Source organism: Hyperolius riggenbachi, chromosome 4, assembly GCF_040937935.1.
Source record: "Hyperolius riggenbachi isolate aHypRig1 chromosome 4, aHypRig1.pri, whole genome shotgun sequence".
NCBI lineage: Eukaryota > Metazoa > Chordata > Amphibia > Anura > Hyperoliidae > Hyperolius > Hyperolius riggenbachi.
In genome coordinates, this window is record NC_090649.1 from 4715664 (window position 1) to 4740413 (window position 24750).

Sequence of the window (24750 nt, forward strand, 5' to 3'; positions counted from 1 at the left end):
CCTCCATACCTCCTCCTGCTGCTGCTGCTGCTGTCTGTCTGTGTTTCCCACTGCCAGGGTACACTACACAGATGATTTACCTTCTGCTGCCACTCTGCCACCAGCTATTACGTCAAACAATAGCTGCTCACATTACTCCTCCATTCCTCCTGCTGCTGTTGCTGTCTGTCTGTGTTTCCCACTGCCAGGGTACACAGAATTACCTTCTGCTGCCACTCTGCCACCAGCTATTACGTCAAACAATAGCTATATTGGTTGCAAAACCAAAACCAAACAAACCATTAAAAAAAAAAAAAAGGTTTAATTTTTCTGAGGTGCCCGGGTTGAAAACTGTGTTGTCCCAGTTGTGTATTGGACACAATGTGGGCTGCACGACCGCTGTCTGGGACCTCCTGTTGTGTTTATTTACAGCCCTGGTATCACCGCTAGGTACCAGGGCTATTATGTCACGGCGAGCTGCCTGCCTCATTGACTGCCTGCTGCCACACACTCATCCTCCTCCTCCTGCTGCTGAATTTACCTCCTGCTGTCTTTGTGTTTCCACTGCCAGGGAGCACATACAATGGCGCTTCCAACATGCGTGCGCCCACCAGCTATTTGTTACGCTCAAAAATAGCTGCATTTCTTTAAAAAAAAAATTGAAAAGAGAAATACGTGAAGAAGAAGAAGACGATATTGAAAAAGAAGGAGAAGGAGAAGATGAAGATGAAGAAGAAGATGAAGAAGAAGATGAAGAAGATGATGAAGAAGAAGATGAAAAAGAAGAAGAAGATGAAGAAGATGAAGAAGAAGAAGATGAAGAAGAAGAAGATGAAGAAGAAGAAGATGAAGAAGATGATGAAGAAGATGAAGAAGATGATGAAGAAGATGATGAAGAAGAAGAAGAAGAAGAAGAAGAAGAAGAAGAAGAAGAAGAAGAAGAAGAAGAAGAAGAAGAAGAAGAAGAAGAAGAAGAAGAAGAAGAAGAAGAAGAAGATGAAGAAGAAGAAGAAGAAGATGAAGAAGAAGAAGATGAAGAAGATGAAGATGAAGAAGAAGAAGAAGATGAAGAAGATGAAGATGAAGAAGAAGATGATGAAGAAGAAGAAGATGATGAAGAAGAAGAAGAAGAAGATGATGAAGAAGAAGAAGAAGATGATGAAGAAGAAGAAGAAGAAGAAGACAATATAGAAGAAGAAGAAGATGATATAGAAGAAGAAGATCTAGAAGAAGAAGAAGAAAGATAAAGAAGAAGAAGAACAAGTATATACAGTAACACTACTGAACAAAATTAAGGACACAACTTCTCTTTCCACATTTTTTTTTAAAGGAACATCCCCACATAATCACTTGCTGTTGTTACTTGGAAAAAAAGATGTTTCTTGCATCATTCACCCTCAAAACAAGTGTTGGAAGCTATTTAAGGCCAATTCGAATAGTCAGCTCGAATAGTGAGCTCGAATACCGACTCGAATAGTGAGCTCGAAGTCCGAGGTCGAATCGAATAGTAAAAATTATTCGACTCGAATATTCGACTGACCTCGAATAATTTACTATTCGAATTCGACCAAACTCGAATTTTGAAAAGGGGTATTTGAGCATCACTACCTATAGCTGCCGGTTCCCGCTGTCTCTCCCCACCTGCCTTCACCTGTCACCCCTCACCTAGCCTAGCATCTGGTGCACCCATGGGTGCACCAGGTGCCAGGTGCCAGGCTAGGTGAGGGTGAGAGGTGAGGAGAGACAGCGGGAGATGGCAGCTATGCGTCCTTATGCGACACATCAGAGCCGGGACATGGTCCTTCAGCACCCAAGGCTGAGACAGCAAAGTGCACCCCACCCTAGCCGTCACACACTGATTGCTATTAGACTAATAGGTGCCCCAGGGCCCCCCATCCTCCCCAACACCTTAATATCTAGTTATCTGGCTTGCAGTCACTGTCATGTATCCCCTTTTCTTATTTATTTCTGCTTCAAACACAATTAGGAATGACAGCTGAATGAATTGTGCACCCCCTCCTACACTGCGCCCTGAGGCTGGAGCCTCTCCAGCCTCTGCCTCGGCCCGGCCCTGCGACACATTCTCTGCTATGTGGGGGGTGGCAGAGATTAATTTTTTTAATTATTTTTTTATATTGATTCCCACTATCTTTACCTTTAAGAAAAAATTCCCACGCCAATATCCTCAGAAATGTCCCACGGCTAAAGTATCCTCTAATCTTGCGATCTTCAATTAAGTTGATTGAAGATCTCCGCCACCCCCCACAGAGAATGTGTCGCATAGGACGCATAGCTGCCGGCTCCCGCTGTCCTCCCCGCATCCTCACCTCTCACCTTCACCTAGCCTGGCACCTGGTGCACCCATAGGTGCACCAGGTGCCAGGCTAGGTGAGGGGTGACAGGTGAAGGCAGGTGGGGAGAGACAGCGGGAGCCGGCAGCTATATGTCCTGCCCAGAACACATTCTAAGCTATTCTAACCGGTCTATGAATGATGCGGTTCTTTTTAATGAATTGGCTCTCTTTAATGAATCAAATAAATCGGCTCTGTAACTTTTCCTTTGAAACTTTAAAATCGATTTTCTCAAAAAGTATAACGTCTTTTTGAATTTTTTTTCCTCTTGTTCCCACTGTTCTCAGTAATTTTGGTGTTTCTAGCTTTTAAGGGGACTTTGCAATTAACCGCTAAAGTCGGCGGGCGATTAATTTTCACACGGTCAGAAGGAGAATTTTATAATTGATTTTCTCAAAAACGATAAAGTCTTTTTGAAAAAAAAGTTTTCCTCTTGTAGTCACCATCCTCCTCTACATACCCTGCAAATTTGGTGCTTCTACTATGTAAGGGGACTTTGCTATTTACCGCTAAATTAGGCGGGCATTAAAGTCTATGGGAAAAATTCGAACCCAAACTTTTTTGGAAAAAGTTCTTGGTTCACCTCGAACACGAACAACAGATGTTCGCGCAAATTGGTTCGACGTCGAACCTTTCGGGCCATCACTAGTGGCGAGTGCATGGAGACCAGGAGGGAGATGGGGTGAAGATCCCCCTCCTGCTTCTCCAAATTTGACAATATTTTTGAATTTTGGTGGTCTCCACGGGCCTAGGAGTTAGCAGAGCATAAAACAATGCAGACAGGAGAGTTGGTATGTGTGCAGCATACCATTACCTAAATCTTTTTACCCAGCACTTAAAAAAACCCACCTACGCCTCCATCCAAAAGAGGCCTTCTTCACACTAGATATCTGTTCTGTGCATTTTGGGACACTTAGGCAAATAATAGTTGCCAAAGACAGTGACCCCCTACATCCAGGCATATCCCACCCTACTGCCGTACCTTTCAGCGTGAGCAGACAGCGCCTCCTACAGCCATACCAGCAGCATTTCCGGTTCCCCTCACAGTCTGAGTCGTTCCGGCACTGGACACCCTCTGGGACATGGATGTCTTTACATGTCAGGTAATCCATATTCAGCGGACATCTCTTGGTCTCCACCAGCATGTACTCCGGCTCTACAAGCACACAAAGCATCATTAGGAACATTCCTCACCAGACATAGCAGCAACGTTTGGGGGCTCAGGAAGTGTCTACCATCAGGGGGGCTCTACAAGTACACAAAGCATCATCAGAAACATTCCTCACCAGATATAGGAGCGTCATTGGGGGCTCAGGAAGTGTCTACCATCAGTATCGAAAGTTCCACGATCAAAGTCTGTATTCAAATATACCAGCACTCTTCAAAACGTTTAATGAAATCAAGCTCTTTTTATTGAGCTGACATATCCAAAAGAAACCAGCATCATTGGGGGCTCAGGAAGTGTCTACCATCAGGGGGGCTCTACAAGCACACAAAGTATCATCAGAAACATTCCTCACCAGAAATAGGAGGATCATTGGGGGCTCAGGAAGTGTCTACCATCAGCGGGGCTCTACAAGCACACAAAGTATCATCAGAAACATTCCTCACCAGAAATAGGAGCATCATTGGGGGCACAGGAAGTGTCTACCATCAGGGGGGCTCTACAAGCACGCAAAGTATCATCAGAAACATTCATTACCAGTCATAGGAGGATCATTTGGGGCTCAGGAAGTGTCTACCATCAGGGGGGCTCTACAAGCACACAAAGTATAATCAGAAACATTCCTCACCAGAAATAGGAGCATCATTGGGGGCTCAGGAAGTGTCTACCATCAGGGGGGCTCTACAAGCAAACAAAGTATCATCAGAGACATTCCTCACCAGAAATAGGAGCCAAATTGGGGGCTCAGGAAGTGTCTACCATCAGGGGGGCCCTACAAGCACACAAAGCATCATCAGAAACATTCCTCACCAGAAATAGGAGCATCATTGGGGGCTCAGGGAGTGTCTACCATCAGGGGGCTCTACAAGCACTCAAAGCATCATCAGAAACATTCCTCACCAGAAATAGGAGCATCATTGGGGGCTCAGGGAGTGTCTACCATCAGGGGGCTCTACAAGCACTCAAAGCATCATCAGAAACATTCCTCACCAGAAATAGGAGCATCATTGGGGGCTCAGGAAGTGTCTACCATCAGGGGGCCCTACAAGCACACAAAGCATCATCAGAAACATTCCTCACCAGAAATAGGAGCATCATTGGGGGCTCAGGGAGTGTCTACCATCAGGGGGCTCTACAAGCACACAAAGCATCATCAGAGACATTCCTCACCAGAAATAGGAGCATCATTTGGGGCTCAGGGAGTGTCTACCATCAGGGGGGGCTCTACAAGTACACAAAGTATCATCAGAAACATTCCTCACCAGAAATAGGAGCATCATTGGGGGCTCAGGGAGTGTCTACCATCAGGGGGGCTCTACAAGCACACAGAGCATCATCAGAGACATTCCTCACCAGAAATAGGAGCATCATTGGGGGCTCAGGGAGTGTCTACCATCAGGGGGGCTCTACAAGCACACAAAGCATCATCAGAGACATTCCTCACCAGAAATAGGAGCATCATTGGGGGCTCAGGGAGTGTCTACCATCAGGGGGGCTCTACAAGTACACAGAGCATCATCAGAGACATTCCTCACCAGAAATAGGAGCATCATTGGGGGCTCAGGAAGTGTCTACCATCAGGGGGGCTCTACAAACACACAAAGTATCATCAGAGACATTCCTCACCAGAAATAGGAGCATCATTGGGGGCTCAGGAAGTGTCTACCATCAGGGGGCTCTACAAACACACAAAGTATCATCAGAGACATTCCTCACCAGAAATAGGAGCATCATTGGGGGCTCAGGAAGTGTCTACCATCAGGGGGCTCTACAAGCACACAAAGCATCATCAGAAACATTCCTCACCAGAAATAGGAGCATCATTGGGGGCACAGGAAGTGTCTACCATCAGGGGGGCTCTACAAGTACACAAAGCATCATCAGAAACATTCCACACCAGAAATAGCAGCATCATTGGGGGCTCAGGAAGTGTCTACCATCAGGGGGGCTCTACAAGCACACAAAGTATAATCAGAAACATTCCTCACCAGAAATAGGAGCATCATTGGGGGCTCAGGAAGTGTCTACCATCAGGGGGGCTCTACAAGCACACAAAGTATCATCAGAAACATTCCTCACCAGAAATAGGAGGATCATTGGGGGCTCAGGAAGTGTCTACCATCAGCGGGGCTCTACAAGCACACAAAGTATCATCAGAAACATTCCTCACCAGAAATAGGAGCATCATTGGGGGCACAGGAAGTGTCTACCATCAGGGGGGCTCTACAAGCACGCAAAGTATCATCAGAAACATTCATTACCAGTGGAGGATCATTTGGGGCTCAGGAAGTGTCTACCATCAGGGGGGCTCTACAAGCACACAAAGTATAATCAGAAACATTCCTCACCAGAAATAGGAGCATCATTGGGGGCTCAGGAAGTGTCTACCATCAGGGGGGCTCTACAAGCACACAAAGTATCATCAGAGACATTCCTCACCAGAAATAGGAGCCAAATTGGGGGCTCAGGAAGTGTCTACCATCAGGGGGGCCCTACAAGCACACAAAGCATCATCAGAAACATTCCTCACCAGAAATAGGAGCATCATTGGGGGCTCAGGGAGTGTCTACCATCAGGGGGCTCTACAAGCACTCAAAGCATCATCAGAAACATTCCTCACCAGAAATAGGAGCATCATTGGGGGCTCAGGGAGTGTCTACCATCAGGGGGCTCTACAAACACACAAAGTATCATCAGAGACATTCCTCACCAGAAATAGGAGCATCATTGGGGGCTCAGGAAGTGTCTACCATCAGGGGGGCTCTACAAGCACACAAAGTATCATCAGAAACATTCCACACCAGATATAGGAGCCACATTGGGGGCTCAGGAAGTGTCTACCATCAGAGGGGCTCTACAAGCACACAAAGCATCATCAGAAACATTCCTCACCAGAAATAGGAGCATCATTGGGGGCACAGGAAGTGTCTACCATCAGGGGGGCTCTACAAGTACACAAAGCATCATCAGAAACATTCCACACCAGAAATAGGAGCATCATTGGGGGCTCAGGAAGTGTCTACCATCAGGGGGGCTCTACAAGCACACAAAGTATAATCAGAAACATTCCTCACCAGAAATAGGAGCATCATTGGGGGCTCAGGAAGTGTCTACCATCAGGGGGGCTCTACAAGCACACAAAGTATCATCAGAAACATTCCTCACCAGAAATAGGAGGATCATTGGGGGCTCAGGAAGTGTCTACCATCAGCGGGGCTCTACAAGCACACAAAGTATCATCAGAAACATTCCTCACCAGAAATAGGAGCATCATTGGGGGCACAGGAAGTGTCTACCATCAGGGGGGCTCTACAAGCACGCAAAGTATCATCAGAAACATTCATTACCAGTCATAGGAGGATCAATTGGGGCTCAGGAAGTGTCTACCATCAGGGGGGCTCTACAAGCACACAAAGTATAATCAGAAACATTCCTCACCAGAAATAGGAGCATCATTGGGGGCTCAGGAAGTGTCTACCATCAGGGGGGCTCTACAAGCACACAAAGTATCATCAGAGACATTCCTCACCAGAAATAGGAGCCAAATTGGGGGCTCAGGAAGTGTCTACCATCAGGGGGGCCCTACAAGCACACAAAGCATCATCAGAAACATTCCTCACCAGAAATAGGAGCATCATTGGGGGCTCAGAGAGTGTCTACCATCAGGGGGCTCTACAAGCACTCAAAGCATCATCAGAAACATTCCTCACCAGAAATAGGAGCATCATTGGGGGCTCAGGGAGTGTCTACCATCAGGGGGCTCTACAAGCACTCAAAGCATCATCAGAAACATTCCTCACCAGAAATAGGAGCATCATTGGGGGCTCAGGAAGTGTCTACCATCAGGGGGCCCTACAAGCACACAAAGCATCATCAGAAACATTCCTCACCAGAAATAGGAGCATCATTGGGGGCTCAGGGAGTGTCTACCATCAGGGGGCTCTACAAGCACACAAAGCATCATCAGAGACATTCCTCACCAGAAATAGGAGCATCATTTGGGGCTCAGGGAGTGTCTACCATCAGGGGGGGCTCTACAAGTACACAAAGTATCATCAGAAACATTCCTCACCAGAAATAGGAGCATCATTGGGGGCTCAGGGAGTGTCTACCATCAGGGGGGCTCTACAAGCACACAGAGCATCATCAGAGACATTCCTCACCAGAAATAGGAGCATCATTGGGGGCTCAGGGAGTGTCTACCATCAGGGGGGCTCTACAAGTACACAGAGCATCATCAGAGACATTCCTCACCAGAAATAGGAGCATCATTGGGGGCTCAGGAAGTGTCTACCATCAGGGGGGCTCTACAAACACACAAAGTATCATCAGAGACATTCCTCACCAGAAATAGGAGCATCATTGGGGGCTCAGGAAGTGTCTACCATCAGGGGGCTCTACAAACACACAAAGTATCATCAGAGACATTCCTCACCAGAAATAGGAGCATCATTGGGGGCTCAGGAAGTGTCTACCATCAGGGGGCTCTACAAACACACAAAGTATCATCAGAGACATTCCTCACCAGAAATAGGAGCATCATTGGGGGCTCAGGAAGTGTCTACCATCAGGGGGCTCTACAAGCACACAAAGCATCATCAGAAACATTCCTCACCAGAAATAGGAGCATCATTGGGGGCACAGGAAGTGTCTACCATCAGGGGGGCTCTACAAGTACACAAAGCATCATCAGAAACATTCCACACCAGAAATAGGAGCATCATTGGGGGCTCAGGAAGTGTCTACCATCAGGGGGCTCTACAAGCACACAAAGCATCATCAGAAACATTCCTCACCAGAAATAGGAGCATCATTGGGGGCACAGGAAGTGTCTACCATCAGGGGGGCTCTACAAGTACAAAAAGCATCATCAGAAACATTCCACACCAGATATAGGAGCCACATTGGGGGCTCAGGAAGTGTCTACCATCAGAGGGGCTCTACAAGCACACAGAGCATCATCAGAAACATTCCTCACCAGAAATAGGAGCATCATTGGGGGCTCAGGAAGTGTCTACCATCAGGGGGGCTCTACAAGCACACAAAGCATCATCAGAAACATTCCTCACCAGAAATAGGAGCATCATTGGGGGCACAGGAAGTGTCTACCATCAGGGGGGCTCTACAAGTACACAGAGCATCATCAGAGACATTCCTCACCAGAAATAGGAGCATCATTGGGGGCTCAGGAAGTGTCTACCATCAGGGGGGCTCTACAAGCACACAAAGTATCATCAGAGACATTCCTCACCAGAAATAGGAGCATCATTGGGGGCTCAGGAAGTGTCTACCATCAGGGGGCTCTACAAGCACACAAAGCATCATCAGAAACATTCCTCACCAGAAATAGGAGGGTTATTGGGGGCTCAGCAAGTGTCTACCATCAGGGGGGCTCTACAAGCACACAAAGTATCATCAGAGACATTCCTCACCAGAAATAGGAGGATCATTGGGGGCTCAGGAAGTGTCTACCATCAGGGGGGCTCTACAAACACACAAAGTATCATCAGAGACATTCCTCACCAGAAATAGGAGCATCATTGGGGGCTCAGGAAGTGTCTACCATCAGGGGGCTCTACAAGCACACAAAGCATCATCAGAAACATTCCTCACCAGAAATAGGAGCATCATTGGGGGCTCAGGAAGTGTCTACCATCAGGGGGGCTCTACAAGCACACAAAGCATCATCAGAAACATTCCTCACCAGAAATAGGAGCATCATTGGGGGCTCAGGAAGTGTCTACCATCAGGGGGGCTCTACAAGCACACAAAGCATCATCAGAAACATTCCTCACCAGAAATAGGAGCATCATTGGGGGCTCAGGAAGTGTCTACCATCAGGGGGGCTCTACAAGCACACAAAGCATCATCAGAAACATTCCTCACCAGAAATAGGAGCCACATTGGGGGCTCAGGAAGTGTCTACCATCAGGGGGGCTCTACAAGCACACAAAGTATCATCAGAAACATTCCACACCAGAAAGGAGCGTCATTGGGGGCTCAGGAAGTGTCTACCATCAGGGGGGCTCTACAAGCACACAAAGCATCATCAGAAACATTCCTCACCAGAAATATGAGCCACATTGGGGGCTCAGGAAGTGTCTACCATCAGGGGGGCTCTACAAGCACACAAAGCATCATCAGAAACATTCCACACCAGAAATAGGAGCATCATTGGGGGCTCAGGAAGTGTCTACCATCAGGGGGGCCCTACAAATACACACAGTATCATCAGAAACATTCCACACCAGAAATAGGAGCATCATTGGGGGCACAGGAAGTGTCTACCATCAGGGGGGCTCTACAAGCACACAAAGCATCATCAGAGACATTCCTCACCAGAAATAGGAGCATCATTGGGGGCTCAGGAAGTGTCTACCATCAGGGGGCCCTACAAGCACACAAAGCATCATCAGAAACATTCCTCACCAGAAATAGGAGCAATGGGGGCTCAGGAAGTGTCTACCATCAGGGGGCTCTACAAGCACACAAAGCATCATCAGAAACATTCCTCACCAGAAATAGGAGGGTCATTGGGGGCTCAGGAAGTGTCTACCATCAGGGGGGCTCTACAAGCACACAAAGCATCATCAGAGACATTCCTCACCAGAAATAGGAGCATCATTGGGGGCTCAGGAAGTGTCTACCATCAGGGGGCTCTACAAGCACACAAAGTATCATCAGAAACATTCCACACCAGAAATAGGAGCATCATTGGGGGCTCAGGAAGTGTCTACCATCAGGGGGGCTCTACAAGCACACAAAGCATCATCAGAAACATTCCACACCAGAAATAGGAGCATCATTGGGGGCTCAGGAAGTGTCTACCATCAGGGGGGCTCTACAAGCACACAAAGCATCATCAGAAACATTCCACACCAGAAATAGGAGCATCATTGGGGGCTCAGGAAGTGTCTACCATCAGGGGGGCTCTACAAGCACACAGAGCATCATCAGAAACATTCCTCACAAGAAATAGGAGCTACATTGGGGGCTCAGGAAGTGTCTACCATCAGGGGGGCTCTACAAGCACACAGAGCATCATCAGAAACATTCCTCACCAGAAATAGGAGCATCATTGGGGGCTCAGGAAGTGTCTACCATCAGGGGTGCTCTACAAGCACACAAAGCATCATCAGAAACATTCCTCACCAGAAATAGGAGGGTCATTGGGGGCTCAGGAAGTGTCTACCATCAGGGGGGCTCTACAAGCACACAAAGTATCATCAGAGACATTCCTCACCAGAAATAGGAGCATCATTGGGGGCTCAGGAAGTGTCTACCATCAGGGGGGCTCTACAAGCACACAAAGCATCATCAGAGACATTCCTCACCAGAAATAGGAGCATAATTGGGGGATCAGGAAGTGTCTACCATCAGGGGGACTCTACAAGCACACAAAGCATCATCAGAGACATTCCTCACCAGAAATAGGAGCATCATTGGGGGCTCAGGAAGTGTCTACCATCAGGGGGGCTCTACATGCACACAAAGCATCATCAGAAACATTCCACACCAGAAATAGGAGCATCATTGGGGGCTCAGGAAGTGTCTACCATCAGGGGGCTCTACAAGCACACAAAGCATCATCAGAAACATTCCTCACCAGAAATAGGAGCCACATTGGGGGCTCAGGGAGTGTCTACCATCAGGGGGCTCTACAAACACACAAAGCATCATCAGAAACATTCCTCACCAGAAATAGGAGCCACATTGGGGGCTCAGGGAGTGTCTACCATCAGGGGGGCTCTACAAACACACAAAGCATCATCAGAAACATTCCACACCAGAAATAGGAGCATCATTGGGGGCTCAGGAAGTGTCTACCATCAGGGGGGCTCTACAAGCACACAAAGCATCATCAGAAACATTCCAAACCAGAAATAGGAGCATCATTGGGGGCACAGGAAGTGTCTACCATCAGGGGGGCTCTACAAGCACACAAAGCATCATCAGAAACATTCCTCACCAGAAATAGGAGCATCATTGGGGGCACAGGAAGTGTCTACCATCCTGGGGGCTCTACAAGCACACAAAGCATCACCAGAAACATTCCTCACCAGAAATAGGAGCATCATTGGGGGCACAGGAAGTGTCTACCATCAGGGGGGCTCTACAAGCACACAAAGCATCATCAGAAACATTCCTCACCAGAAATAGGAGCATCATTGGGGGCTCAGGAAGTGTCTACCATCAGGGGGGCTCTACAAGCACACAAAGTATCATCAGAAACATTCCTCACCAGAAATAGGAGCATCATTGGGGGCTCAGGAAGTGTCTACCATCAGGGGGCCCTACAAGCACACAAAGCATCATCAGAAACATTCCTCACCAGAAATAGGAGCATCATTGGGGGCTCAGGAAGTGTCTACCATCAGGGGGGCTCTACAAGCACACAAAGCATCATCAGAAACATTCCACACCAGAAATAGGAGCATCATTGGGGGCTCAGGAAGTGTCTACCATCAGGGGGGCTCTACAAGCACACAAAGCATCATCAGAAACATTCCACACCAGAAATAGGAGCATCATTGGGGGCTCAGGAAGTGTCTACCATCAGGGGGGCTCTACAAGCACACAAAGTATCATCAGAAACATTCCTCACCAGAAATAGGAGCATCATTGGGGGCTCAGGGAGTATCTACCATCAGGGGGCCCTACAAGCACACAAAGCATCATCAGAAACATTCCTCACCAGAAATAGGAGCCACGTTGGGGGCTCAGGAAGTGTCTACCATCAGGGGGGCTCTACAAGCACACAAAGCATCATCAGAGACATTCCTCACCAGAAAGGAGCGTCATTGGGGGCTCAGGAAGTGTCTACCATCAGGGGGGCTCTACAAGCACACAAAGCATCATCAGAAACATTCCTCACCAGATATAGGAGCATCATTGGGGGCTCAGGGAGTGTCTACCATCAGGGGGCTCTACAAGCACACAAAGTATCATCAGAAACATTCATCACCAGAAATAGGAGGATCATAGGGGGCTCAGGAAGTGTCTACCATCAGGGGGGCTCTACAAGCACACAAAGCATCATCAGAGACATTCCTCACCAGAAAGGAGCGTCATTGGGGGCTCAGGAAGTGTCTACCATCAGGGGGGCTCTACAAGCACACAAAGCATCATCAGAAACATTCCTCACCAGATATAGGAGCGTCATTGGGGGCTCAGGAAGTGTCTACCATCAGGGGGCCCTACAAGCACACAAAGCATCATCAGAAACATTCCTCACCAGAAAGGAGCGTCATTGGGGGCTCAGGAAGTGTCTACCATCAGGGGGGCTCTACAAGCACACAAAGCATCATCAGAAACATTCCTCACCAGATATAGGAGCGTCATTGGGGGCTCAGGAAGTGTCTACCATCAGGGGGCCCTACAAGCACACAAAGCATCATCAGAAACATTCCTCACCAGAAATAGGAGCCACGTTGGGGGCTCAGGAAGTGTCTACCATCAGGGGGGCCCTACAAGCACACAAAGCATCATCAGAAACATTCCTCACCAGAAATAGGAGCCACATTGGGGGCTCAGGAAGTGTCTACCATCAGGGGGGCACTACAAGTACACAAAGCATCATCAGAAACATTCCTCACCAGATATAGGAGCGTCATTGGGGGCTCAGGAAGTGTCTACCATCAGGGGGCCCTACAAGCACACAAAGCATCATCAGAAACATTCCTCACCAGAAATAGGAGCCACGTTGGGGGCTCAGGAAGTGTCTACCATCAGGGGGGCTCTACAAGCACACAAAGCATCATCAGAAACATTCCACACCAGAAATAGGAGCATCATTGGGGGCTCAGGAAGTGTCTACCATCAGGGGGGCCCTACAAGCACACAAAGTATCATCAGAAACATTCCACACCAGAAATAGGAGCATCATTGGGGGCTCAGGAAGTGTCTACCATCAGGGGGGCTCTACAAGCACACAAAGCATCATCAGAGACATTCCTCACCAGAAAGGAGCGTCATTGGGGGCTCAGGAAGTGTCTACCATCAGGGGGGCTCTACAAGCACACAAAGCATCATCAGAAACATTCCTCACCAGATATAGGAGCATCATTGGGGGCTCAGGGAGTGTCTACCATCAGGGGGCTCTACAAGCACACAAAGTATCATCAGAAACATTCATCACCAGAAATAGGAGGATCATTGGGGGCTCAGGAAGTGTCTACCATCAGGGGGGCACTACAAGTACACAAAGCATCATCAGAAACATTCCTCACCAGATATAGGAGCGTCATTGGGGGCTCAGGAAGTGTCTACCATCAGGGGGGCTCTACAAGCACACAAAGCATCATCAGAGACATTCCTCACCAGAAACAGGAGCATTATTGGGGGCTCAGGAAGTGTCTACCATCAGGGGGCCCTACAAGCACACAAAGCATCATCAGAGACATTCCTCACCAGATATAGGAGCATCATTGGGGGCTCAGGAAGTGTCTACCATCAGGGGGGCTCTACAAGCACACAGAGCATCATCAGAGACATTTCTCATCAGAAACAGGAGCATTATTGGGGGCTCAGGAAGTGTCTACCATCAGGGGGGCTCTACAAGCACACAAAGCATCATCAGAAACATTCCTCACCAGAAATAGGAGCATCATTGGGGGCTCAGGAAGTGTCTACCATCAGGGGGGCTCTACAAGCACACAAAGCATCACCAGAAACATTCCTCACCAGAAATAGGAGCATCATTGGGGGCTCAGGAAGTGTCTACCATCCGGGGGCTCTACAAGCACACAAAGCATCATCAAAGACATTCCTCACCAGAAATAGGAGCATCATTGGGGGCTCAGGAAGTGTCTACCATCAGGGGGGCTCTACAAGCACACAAAGCATCACCAGAAACATTCCTCACCAGAAATAGGAGCATCATTGGGGGCTCAGGAAGTGTCTACCATCAGGGGGGCTCTACAAGTACACAAAGCATCACCAGAAACATTCCTCACCAGAAATAGGAGCATCATTGGGGGCTCAGGAAGTGTCTACCATCCTGGGGGCTCTACAAGCACACAAAGCATCATCAGAAACATTCCTCACCAGAAATAGGAGCATCATTGGGGGCTCAGGGAGTGTCTACCATCAGGGGGCTCTACAAGCACACAAAGCATCATCAGAGACATTCCTCACCAGAAATAGGAGCATCATTTGGGGCTCAGGGAGTGTCTACCATCAGGGGGGGCTCTACAAGTACACAAAGTATCATCAGAAACATTCCTCACCAGAAATAGGAGCATCATTGGGGGCTCAGGAAGTGTCTACCATCAGGGGGGCTCTACAAGCACACAAAGTATCATCAGAAACATTCCTCACCAGAAATAGGAGCATCATTGGGGGTTCAGGAAGTGTCTACCATCCTGGGGGCTCTACAAGCACACAAAGCATCATCAGAAACATTCCTCACCAGAAATAGGAGCATCATTGGGGGCTCAGGAAGTGTCTACCATCAGGGGGGCTCTACAAGCACACAAAGCATCATCAGAAACATTCCTCACCAGAAATAGGAGCATCATTGGGGGCTCAGGAAGTGTCTACCATCAGGGGGGCTCTACAAGCACACAAAGCATCATCAGAAACATTCCTCACCAGAAATAGGAGCATCATTGGGGGCTCAGGAAGTGTCTACCATCCTGGGGGCTCTACAAGCACACAAAGCATCACCAGAAACATTCCTCACCAGAAATAGGAGGCACATTGGGGGCTCAGGAAGTGTCCACCATCAGGGGGGCTCTACAAGCACACAAAGCATCATCAGAAACATTCCTCACCAGAAATAGGAGCATCATTGGGGGCTCAGGAAGTGTCTACCATCCTGGGGGCTCTACAAGCACACAAAGCATCACCAGAAACATTCCTCACCAGAAATAGGAGCATCATTGGGGGCTCAGGAAGTGTCTACCATCAGGGGGGCTCTACAAGCACACAAAGTATCATCAGAGACATTCCTCACCAGATATAGGAGCATCATTGGGGGCTCAGGGAGTGTCTACCATCAGGGGGCTCTACAAGCACACAAAGTATCATCAGAAACATTCCTCACCAGAAATAGGAGCATCATTGGGGGCTCAGGAAGTGTCTACCATCAGGGGGGCTCTACAAGCACACAAAGTATCATCAGAGACATTCCTCACCAGATATAGGAGCATCATTGGGGGCTCAGGGAGTGTCTACCATCAGGGGGCTCTACAAGCACACAAAGCATCACCAGAAACATTCCTCACCAGATATAGGAGCGTCATTGGGGGCTCAGGAAGTGTCTACCATCCTGGGGGCTCTACAAGCACACAAAGCATCACCAGAAACATTCCTCACCAGAAATAGGAGGCACATTGGGGGCTCAGGAAGTGTCCACCATCAGGGGGGCTCTACAAGCACACAAAGCATCATCAGAAACATTCCTCACCAGAAATAGGAGCATCATTGGGGGCTCAGGAAGTGTCTACCATCAGGGGGGCTCTACAAGCACACAAAGCATCATCAGAAACATTCCTCACCAGAAATAGGAGCATCATTGGGGGCTCAGGAAGTGTCTACCATCAGGGGGCTCTACAAGCACACAAAGCATCATCAGAGACATTCCTCACCAGAAATAGGAGCATCATTGGGGGCACAGGAAGTGTCTACCATCCTGGGGGCTCTACAAGCACACAAAGCATCACCAGAAACATTCCTCACCAGAAATAGGAGGCACATTGGGGGCTCAGGAAGTGTCCACCATCAGGGGGGCTCTACAAGCACACAAAGCATCATCAGAAACATTCCTCACCAGAAATAGGAGCATCATTGGGGGCTCAGGAAGTGTCTACCATCAGGGGGGCTCTACAAGCACACAAAGCATCATCAGAAACATTCCTCACCAGAAATAGGAGCATCATTGGGGGCTCAGGAAGTGTCTACCATCAGGGGGCCCTACAAGCACACAAAGCATCACCAGAAACATTCCTCACCAGAAATAGGAGCCACATTGGGGGCTCAGGAAGTGTCCACCATCAGGGGGGCTCTACAAGCACACAAAGCATCATCAGAAACATTCCTCACCAGAAATAGGAGCATCATTGGGGGCTCAGGAAGTGTCTACCATCAGGGGGGCTCTACAAGCACACAAAGCATCATCAGAAACATTCCTCACCAGAAATAGGAGCATCATTGGGGGCTCAGGAAGTGTCTACCATCAGGGGGGCTCTACAAGCACACAAAGTATCATCAGCCTTCCTAATCTACCTTCCAGCCCTAAATGCTATCCATACTGTAGACAATACTCACCTCCACTGGCAGGCATATGGCCACTGCTATTGGTCTATCATACATTAATACAAAAATCAAGCATTGGAATCGCCAACTGCTGGTCAGTGGTGCTCAGCAGAGCTCGAATATTCGAGTAGCTCGAATATTCGAGCTCTTTTTCAGCTATTCGAGCTCGGTATTCGAGCTCCGAATAGCTGGAGCTATTCGAATGGGCTATCCGAGTACACTCGAATAGCCCATTCACTATTCGAGCTATTCGAGCAACCCGGCGCTATTCGAGCTCGGTACCGAGCTCGAATAGCGTCATAGCCCAGATTGATGTCCTTAGAGCCAATCAGAGGGCTCCCAGGCCCTCTGACGGCAGCCAATCACAGAGGGGGACCCTGGCCAGCCCCTACCCTATAAATAGCGGCCGCCATGTTCCGTTTCTCCATGCTTGCCTGAGACTTGTACAGAGAGAGAGTTGCTCCTTTGTGCTTTGGCTTAGCAAGTGCTCTATTGTGATCATTTGCCTAGCGTTTTTGCTCACCTACACCTGCCATATACACCTATATTGTTGTTAGTTAGATCAGGGGTCTCAAACTCGCGGCCCGCGGGCCATTTGCGGCCCTCGATACGATATTTTGTGGCCCCCAGGGCCCCAGAGCTTGTAGGGGCCCCCAGTGGCTACAAGAGGGAAAAAAATGTTTTCAAATCGGCCTTATAGTTTTTGTGAAAATCGATCTTAAAGTTGCAAAGGAAAAAAATACACATTTAAAAACCCGCCGACTTTAATGGTTAATAGCAAATCCACCTTCAATGCTAGAAACCCTAAATTTGCAGGATATGTTAAGGAGATCATTAGGAATAAGAGGAAAAAACAATTTTTCAAAAAGACCTCATAGTTTTTGAGAAAATCGATTTTAAAGTTTCGAAGGAAAAAAGTATACTTTTAAATGCGGTAAATGTCACTTTTAGTAGCAAACCTAACGGTAGTGTAATACATGTATCCAAAGAAAGAGCAATACATTTCCTGACAGGGTTTCCAGGGGGTCCATACACAGCCGCAGCGCTTTGGCCAGGGATCGCTATACAGCCGCAATATGGCTGTATGAAGATTCCTGGCATTTTTTCCTATTTTCCAAATTTTTTTTTTATGTTTAGAGTGTGGGAATTTTTTTTTTTAAAATTATGTGGGGGTCCCCCCTTCTGAAACTTTTTAACCCCTTGTCCCCCATGCAGGCTGGGATAGCCAGAATGTGGAGCTCCGACCGATTGGGGCTTCACACCCTGACTATACCAGCTGCAAAAAAGGTCCCTTAATGCCGATTTTTGTTCCAGGGTATCTGTTGGGGGGGGGGGGGGGGGGGAGGGAGGGCAGGTTTATTTTGCTCTGGGGCCCCATTGTTGCTTAAACCGGCCCTGCCTGCCGGCAAAAGCAAAAGAGACACGGAAGCGAACTATATTTGCCCATTTTACCTTATAGTTCGCTTCAGTGCTCCCAAGTAATCCGCCGCATCCCCGCCGCTAAACAAGGGCTGCAGACCCCCAAATCCCCCGCGCAAACATCCACGACTGCGCTGAGGGGCAGAGCTTCCAGCTGTAGCTCTGCCCCTCCTGATGTCAATCGCCGAATGGATCGCCGCCTCTCCCCACCCCTCTCTGTGAAGTAAGAGTGAGAGGGGCGGGCAGAGGCGGCGATCCGCCGCGATTGACGTCAGGAGGGGCAGAGCTGAAGCTGAAAGCTCTGCCTCTTCCAGAAAATGCCGGTGGATTGCCCCCCGGGGCGATTTGGGGGCTCTGCAGCCCTCGTTTTGTGGCGGGGACACGTGAACTCCCTTATGCGGCCCAGCCTCATCCTAACTTTGCCTCCTGCGGCCCCCGGGTAAATTGAGTTTGAGTTAGATAGACATTGTATTTTAGTTAGTAGCTTGTGTGTTACATTAGAGACAGGCAGCTGCTGCAAGCTTACAGGTTTAGGCCTCAGGGGGGCCTTGCCTCTGTGGGCAGCTGTCCTCTGTTTATTTCTCTCATCTATACCAGTATTTCTGCTGTCCTTTACTAATAGTATTGTAGTTATACTGTACTAGGAGTAGGACACTCACTGACTGTCACTGTTTATAGGCTACTAGCTAGCTCCTGCGTGTGTGCACTCACTCACTGTCTGTGTGTACACACACTCTATTTCCTTCTGATTACTGATAGATTATTGTTAGTTAGTTGTACTTACTTACTACTTACTCTTACTGTACCCGTAGGGACACTCACTGTCACTGTTCATATAGGCTACTAGCTCCTGCGTGTGCGCACTGCACTCACTGTCTGAGTGTACACACACAACACACACTCTATTTCCTTCTGATCGCTGATTGATTATCGTAATTAGTTAGTTCTACTTACTGTTACTACTTACTCTTACTGTACTAGGAGTCTAGGACACTCAGTCACTGTCCATAGGCTACTAGCTCCTGCGTGCGTGCACTCACTGTCTGAGTGTACACACACCCACACTCCATTTCCTTCTGATCGCTGATTGATTATCGTAATTAGTTAGTTGTACTTACTGTTACTACTTACTCTTACTGTACTCGGAGTCTAGGACACTCAGTCACTGTCCATAGGCTACTAGCTCCTGCGTGCGGTCACTCACTGTCTGAGTGTACACACACCCACACTCCATTTCCTTCTGATCGCTGATTGATTATTGTAATTAGTTAGTTCTACTTACTGTTACTACTTACTCTTACTGTACTAGGAGTCTAGGACACTCAGTCACTGTGTTCATAGGCTACTAGCTCCTGCGTGCGTGCACTCACTGTCTGAGTGTACACACACAACACACACTCTATTTCCTTCTGATCGCTGATTGATTATCGTAATTAGTTAGTTCTACTTACTGTTACTACTTACTCTTACTGTACTAGGAGTCTAGGACACTCAGTCACTGTCCATAGGCTACTAGCTCCTGCGTGCGTGCACTCACTGTCTGAGTGTACACACACTAAATTTACTTGTGATTACTACTGATTATTGTAACTGCTAGTTGTACTTCCTGACTGTTACTACTTACTTACTGTACTAGGGGACACTCACTCAGTCACCTCACCAACCAACCCACTCCATTAAAGTACCCCACTTTTCACCCGCCCTTTTACAAAACTTTTGTCTATACGCCCAAAACATTTAAGATGTCTGGAAGTGGCAGCCAGCGCGGTTTGGGCAAGGGGAAGGGCAGCAAGGGAATCAGGAGGAGAGGGAGCAGCATTGTGGCAAGCCGCGGCCGCGGGCGCGCCACCATGCACAGTTCCGCAGCAGCAGCAGCAGCGTCAGTGGCTAACATTCCTCCCATAGCCACTGGCCGTGGACGCCTTGGGCGCCGCCCAGCAGGAGCATCTGCAATTCACGCTGCAGAGACACAGCAGCAGCAGCGTGTAGCACCTGCTCCCATTTTCCTCCAGCCGGGTCGGAAACGTCCCATTGAGGAAAAGGATGCAGACACTGTGGTGCAACTCATGACGGAGGATGAGCAGCCCGCCATCAGCTCTGCATCCGAGGCCTCCACCCTCACCACCACCACCACCACCACCCCTGTTCGCAGCAGCCGCCCAGCAGGGCCTGGGGAGGAGGCCAGTTCACCGACAGTTGGCGACCTGTCATTCAGCAGTCTTTTGACCCCAGGCATCATGAGTCAATTGTCTGCGGTTGTTGGCGATTTTGAGGAGGAGATGCTGATGGGCACTTTGGGGGATGAGGGATTGGACAGCAAGACTGTGGCGACAGTCAAGCAGCCCATCCATGCATCAGGAGAGGAGTTTGGGGGGTCCTCATCCCAGCAGGACATGTTTCAGGAGGGGGAGGATGATGATGACCTGGTGACAGACAGAGACTGGGTGCCACCACCTCCAGGGGATGTCGTCCTCAGCAGCTCTGAGGAGGAGGAGGAGGATGCTCTTGTGGGCCTTGCAAGGAGGCGCATCATTGCAAGCATTGGCAGCAGCAGTAGGCAGGTCCCACAGCCTGCTGGTGTCTCAGGCTCAGCAGCAGCAGCAGCAGCATCTGCCAGTACCACCACCAGCCGCACCCAAGCCCCCCAAGCCCCCCCCCAACCACCACAGGGAGACAGGCAGCAGCGCTTCCATGCCGTAGGGGGATGTTTAAGTCACCAATCTGGCGATATTTCACCATGCCCACTGTGTACAGCAAGTACGCCACTTGCAACCACTGTCAGCGGAAGTTGAGCAGAGGTGCAGACCCCTTAAAGTTCAGCACCAGCTCGCTCATCAACCACCTTGCGGCTAAACATTTCCACCAGCATGAGGAGTTCCAGAGGCTGAAGGCATCTGGTGCTGGCAGTGGCACCACACCCATCACTGCACAGCCTTCAGCAGCAGCAGCAGCAACAGCAGCCACCCGCCCTCCTGCTCCTCCAGCAGCACCAGCAGGAGTGCGGAAACGCACTGCTCCTCCCCCCTCTGCAACTCCTGCCGCCGACACTGAGGCCTGTTCTGGCAGCCAGTCCTCAGTGGCCTCCTCTGCTGTGTCTGCTGATTCCCGTGTCAGCAAAAGGCCACGCCAGAGCCTTTTGAGCGAGTCCTTCCAGGGGGTGGTTAGGGCTCTGCCTCCCAGCAGCCGTCGCGTGCGGCAGCTGAACGGCTTGCTGGCACGGGCCATGTGCTCCCAACTCCTGCCGTACACGCTCGTGCAGGAGGGGAGCGACATTCGTGCGCTGCTTGCTTGCGCAGCCCCAGACTGGCAGCTCCCCAGCAGACACTTCTTTGCCCGCAAGGCCATTCCTGCACTGCACCGCTTTGTGATGGCCAATGTGGAGCGAGGGCTGGAGCACGCGGTTGGTGAAAGGGTCCACGTCACCATGGACTCCTGGAGCAGCCGCTTCGGGACAGGCCGCTACCTGTCCTTCACTGTCCACTGGGTCAGCTTGGTGGAAGGGGGTGAGGATGGGAGAGCAGCAGCGGGCACAGCAGCAGCAGCAACACAGTGGGTGGTGCCACCCCGCAGGGTCAGGGGAACTGCAGCAGGTTCCTCCGATCCTCTGCCATCCTCCGGCACACCTGGCCAAACCCCCCGCCTCAGCAGCAGCGTGAAGGCCCGCCACTGCCAAGCGCTGCTGCACTTGGTCAGCCTTGGGAAGACCAAGCTGACGGCAACCCATGTGTTGGCCAAACTCCAGGAGCAGGAGAGGATTTGGCTGACCCCCAGAGGCCTCAGAGTCGGAGAGGTGGTGGCCGACAATGGGGCCAATCTGGTTGCCGCAATAGACAGGGGAAACCTGACCCACATCCCCTGTCTTGCCCACGTGCTGAACCTGGTGGTGCAGAAGTTCCTGCGCACCTACCAGGGGATGGGCGAACTGCTGGAAACGGCAAGGAATGTTGTGCGTCACTTCCGGCGCTCGGCTGCAGCCTGTGCGAGCCTGGAAGACGTGCAAAAGGAGCTGGATCTGCCACGCCATCGGCTGATCCTTGACGTTCCGACTCGCTGGAACTCCACCCTGGCGATGTTGGAGCGTCTGGTTGAACAGAGGCGCGCTGTCAAACAGTACCTTGCCCTGGCCACTGTTTCCGCCGCTCAGAGAAGGGACAAGACCAGCAACATCCCGTCCATCGTCCCCGATGATGACTGGAGGCACATGCAGCAGGTGTGCTTTGTGCTGGCTCCCTTCCTGCAGGCCACAAACATGGTGAGCAGGGACCATGCTATGGTCTGCGAGTGGGTGCCCCTGGTTTCTCTGCTGAACAGGGCCCTCGATGCTTTGCTGGAACAGGGAGCGGCAGCCTTGGACCAGCAGGAGCGGCAACCAGCTGCGCAGTCCACCTCTGAGGGGGAGGAGGAGGAGGACTTGGTGGAGGTCCCTGACCTGGCTGCTGATGAGGGGGATCAGCACAGCGCAGCTGAGTTGGTGCGGGGGTGGAGAGAGGATGAGGCGGCAGAGGAGGAGGATGAGGACAGCACTGACGTCGATGTGCCAGCAGACGTGGCCCGCCTCTTCCCAATGGCAGCGCACATGCTGACGTGCCTGCGCAGGGACCCCAGGGTGATCCAGATGAAGCAGAGGGAGGACATCTGGATCAGCATGATGTTGGACCCACGCCTCAAGGGGAAGTTGAGCCAGTTCCTGCCGCCTGCAGGAGGAGACCCAGCGCAACAAATAAGGAGCTTGCAGCAGGCCCTTGTTGAGCGCTTGGAGGAAGCCTTCCCCCAGCCTTCCACCCCCACTGTCCAGCAGCCAGCACAGAGGCAGCAGCAGGTGCCTGCATCCAGCAGCAGCAAGCGCCCCACAGACCTGCTGTCTCTCAGCCACGAGCTCTACAGGACTGTAGAGGCTCCGGCAGCAGTGACTAGAGAGGAGATGCATGCAGCAGCATCCTCCTCCGGTCACAGCCAGCGCCTGACCCGCATGGTGGCTGACTACATGGGGTCGTACAGCGGGCTTGACAGCGATGCCCCTGTTGATCCCATGGAGTATTGGGTCAAGCGCATGGAGATCTGGAGCGAGCTGGCGCAGTACGCCCTGGAAGTGCTGTCCTGCCCCCCTTCCAGCGTGCTGTCCGAGCGCTGCTTCAGTGCAGCTGGTGGCGTGGTCACCGAGAAACGCTCACGTCTGTCTCACAAGTCTGTGGACAGACTGACGTTTCTCAAGATGAACCAGGCGTGGGTGGAAGGCGAGTTCCTGGCCCCTGTTGTCGGCGAGAGGGGGACATGAACTGGCTGCCGGAACCATCGTTAATGTGCCTTACCACCCTTTACCACCTCCTGGCTCCTGCTCACTAAGCCAGCCTGGTTCACTTTGACTATTACGTCGCCTGCAGCCACACATTTTACACCTACAGTGGGCTGCTGTGTACTGCCCTTCTGCTGTCTGTCTGTGTTTCCCACTGCCAGGGTACACAGAATTACCTTCTTCTGCTGCCACTCTGCCACCAGCTATTACGTCAAACAATAGCTATATTGGTTGCAAAACCAAAAACCAAAAAACCATAAAAAAAAAAAAGGTTTAATTTTTCTGAGGTGCCCGGGTTGAAAACTGTGTTGTCCCAGTTGTGTATTGGACACAATGTGGGCTGCACGACCGCTGTCTGGGACCTCCTGTTGTGTTTATTTACAGCCCTGGTATCACCGCTAGGTACCAGGGCTATTATGTCACGCTGCCTACCTGCTGCCACACTCACACTACTCCTCCATACCTCCTCCTGCTGCTGCTGCTGCTGTCTGTCTGTGTTTCCCACTGCCAGGGTACACAGATGATTTACCTTCTGCTGCCACTCTGCCACCAGCTATTACGTCAAACAATAGCTGCTCGCCTACTCCTCCATTCCTCCTCCTGCTGCTGCTGTCTGTCTGTGTTTCCCACTGCCAGGGTACACAGAATTACCTTCTTCTGCTGCCACTCTGCCACCAGCTATTACGTCAAACAATAGCTATATTGGTTGCAAAACCAAAACCAAACAAACCATTAAAAAAAAAAAAAAGGTTTAATTTTTCTGAGGTGCCCGGGTTGAAAACTGTGTTGTCCCAGTTGTGTATTGGACACAATGTGGGCTGCACGACCGCTGTCTGGGACCTCCTGTTGTGTTTATTTACAGCCCTGGTATCACCGCTAGGTACCAGGGCTATTATGTCACGCTGCCTACCTGCTGCCACACTCACACTACTCCTCCATACCTCCTCCTGCTGCTGCTGCTGCTGTCTGTCTGTGTTTCCCACTGCCAGGGTACACAGATGATTTACCTTCTGCTGCCACTCTGCCACCAGCTATTACGTCAAACAATAGCTGCTCGCCTACTCCTCCATTCCTCCTCCTGCTGCTGCTGTCTGTCTGTGTTTCCCACTGCCAGGGTACACAGAATTACCTTCTGCTGCCACTCTGCCACCAGCTATTACGTCAAACAATAGCTATATTGGTTGCAAAACCAAAACCAAACAAACCATTAAAAAAAAAAAAAAGGTTTAATTTTTCTGAGGTGCCCGGGTTGAAAACTGTGTTGTCCCAGTTGTGTATTGGACACA

General features: G+C 50.1%; 2 protein-coding genes across 2 annotated transcripts in view; one reads left to right on the top strand and one right to left on the bottom strand.

Moving 5' to 3' along the window:
• LOC137570293 (WAP four-disulfide core domain protein 5-like) overlaps positions 1–3478 on the bottom strand; it is a 56205-nt gene extending 52727 nt beyond the window's left edge. Inside the window, exon 1 of the mRNA XM_068278925.1 lies at positions 3313–3478. Within this exon, the coding sequence (XP_068135026.1) occupies positions 3313–3475 (163 nt within the window). The 5' untranslated portion in view covers positions 3476–3478. The remainder of the gene's footprint in view (positions 1–3312) is intronic.
• Positions 1–24750, top strand: part of LOC137570295 (vomeronasal type-2 receptor 26-like) — a 297760-nt gene that overhangs the window by 59274 nt on the left and 213736 nt on the right. The gene's annotated exons all lie outside the window — the stretch shown is intronic.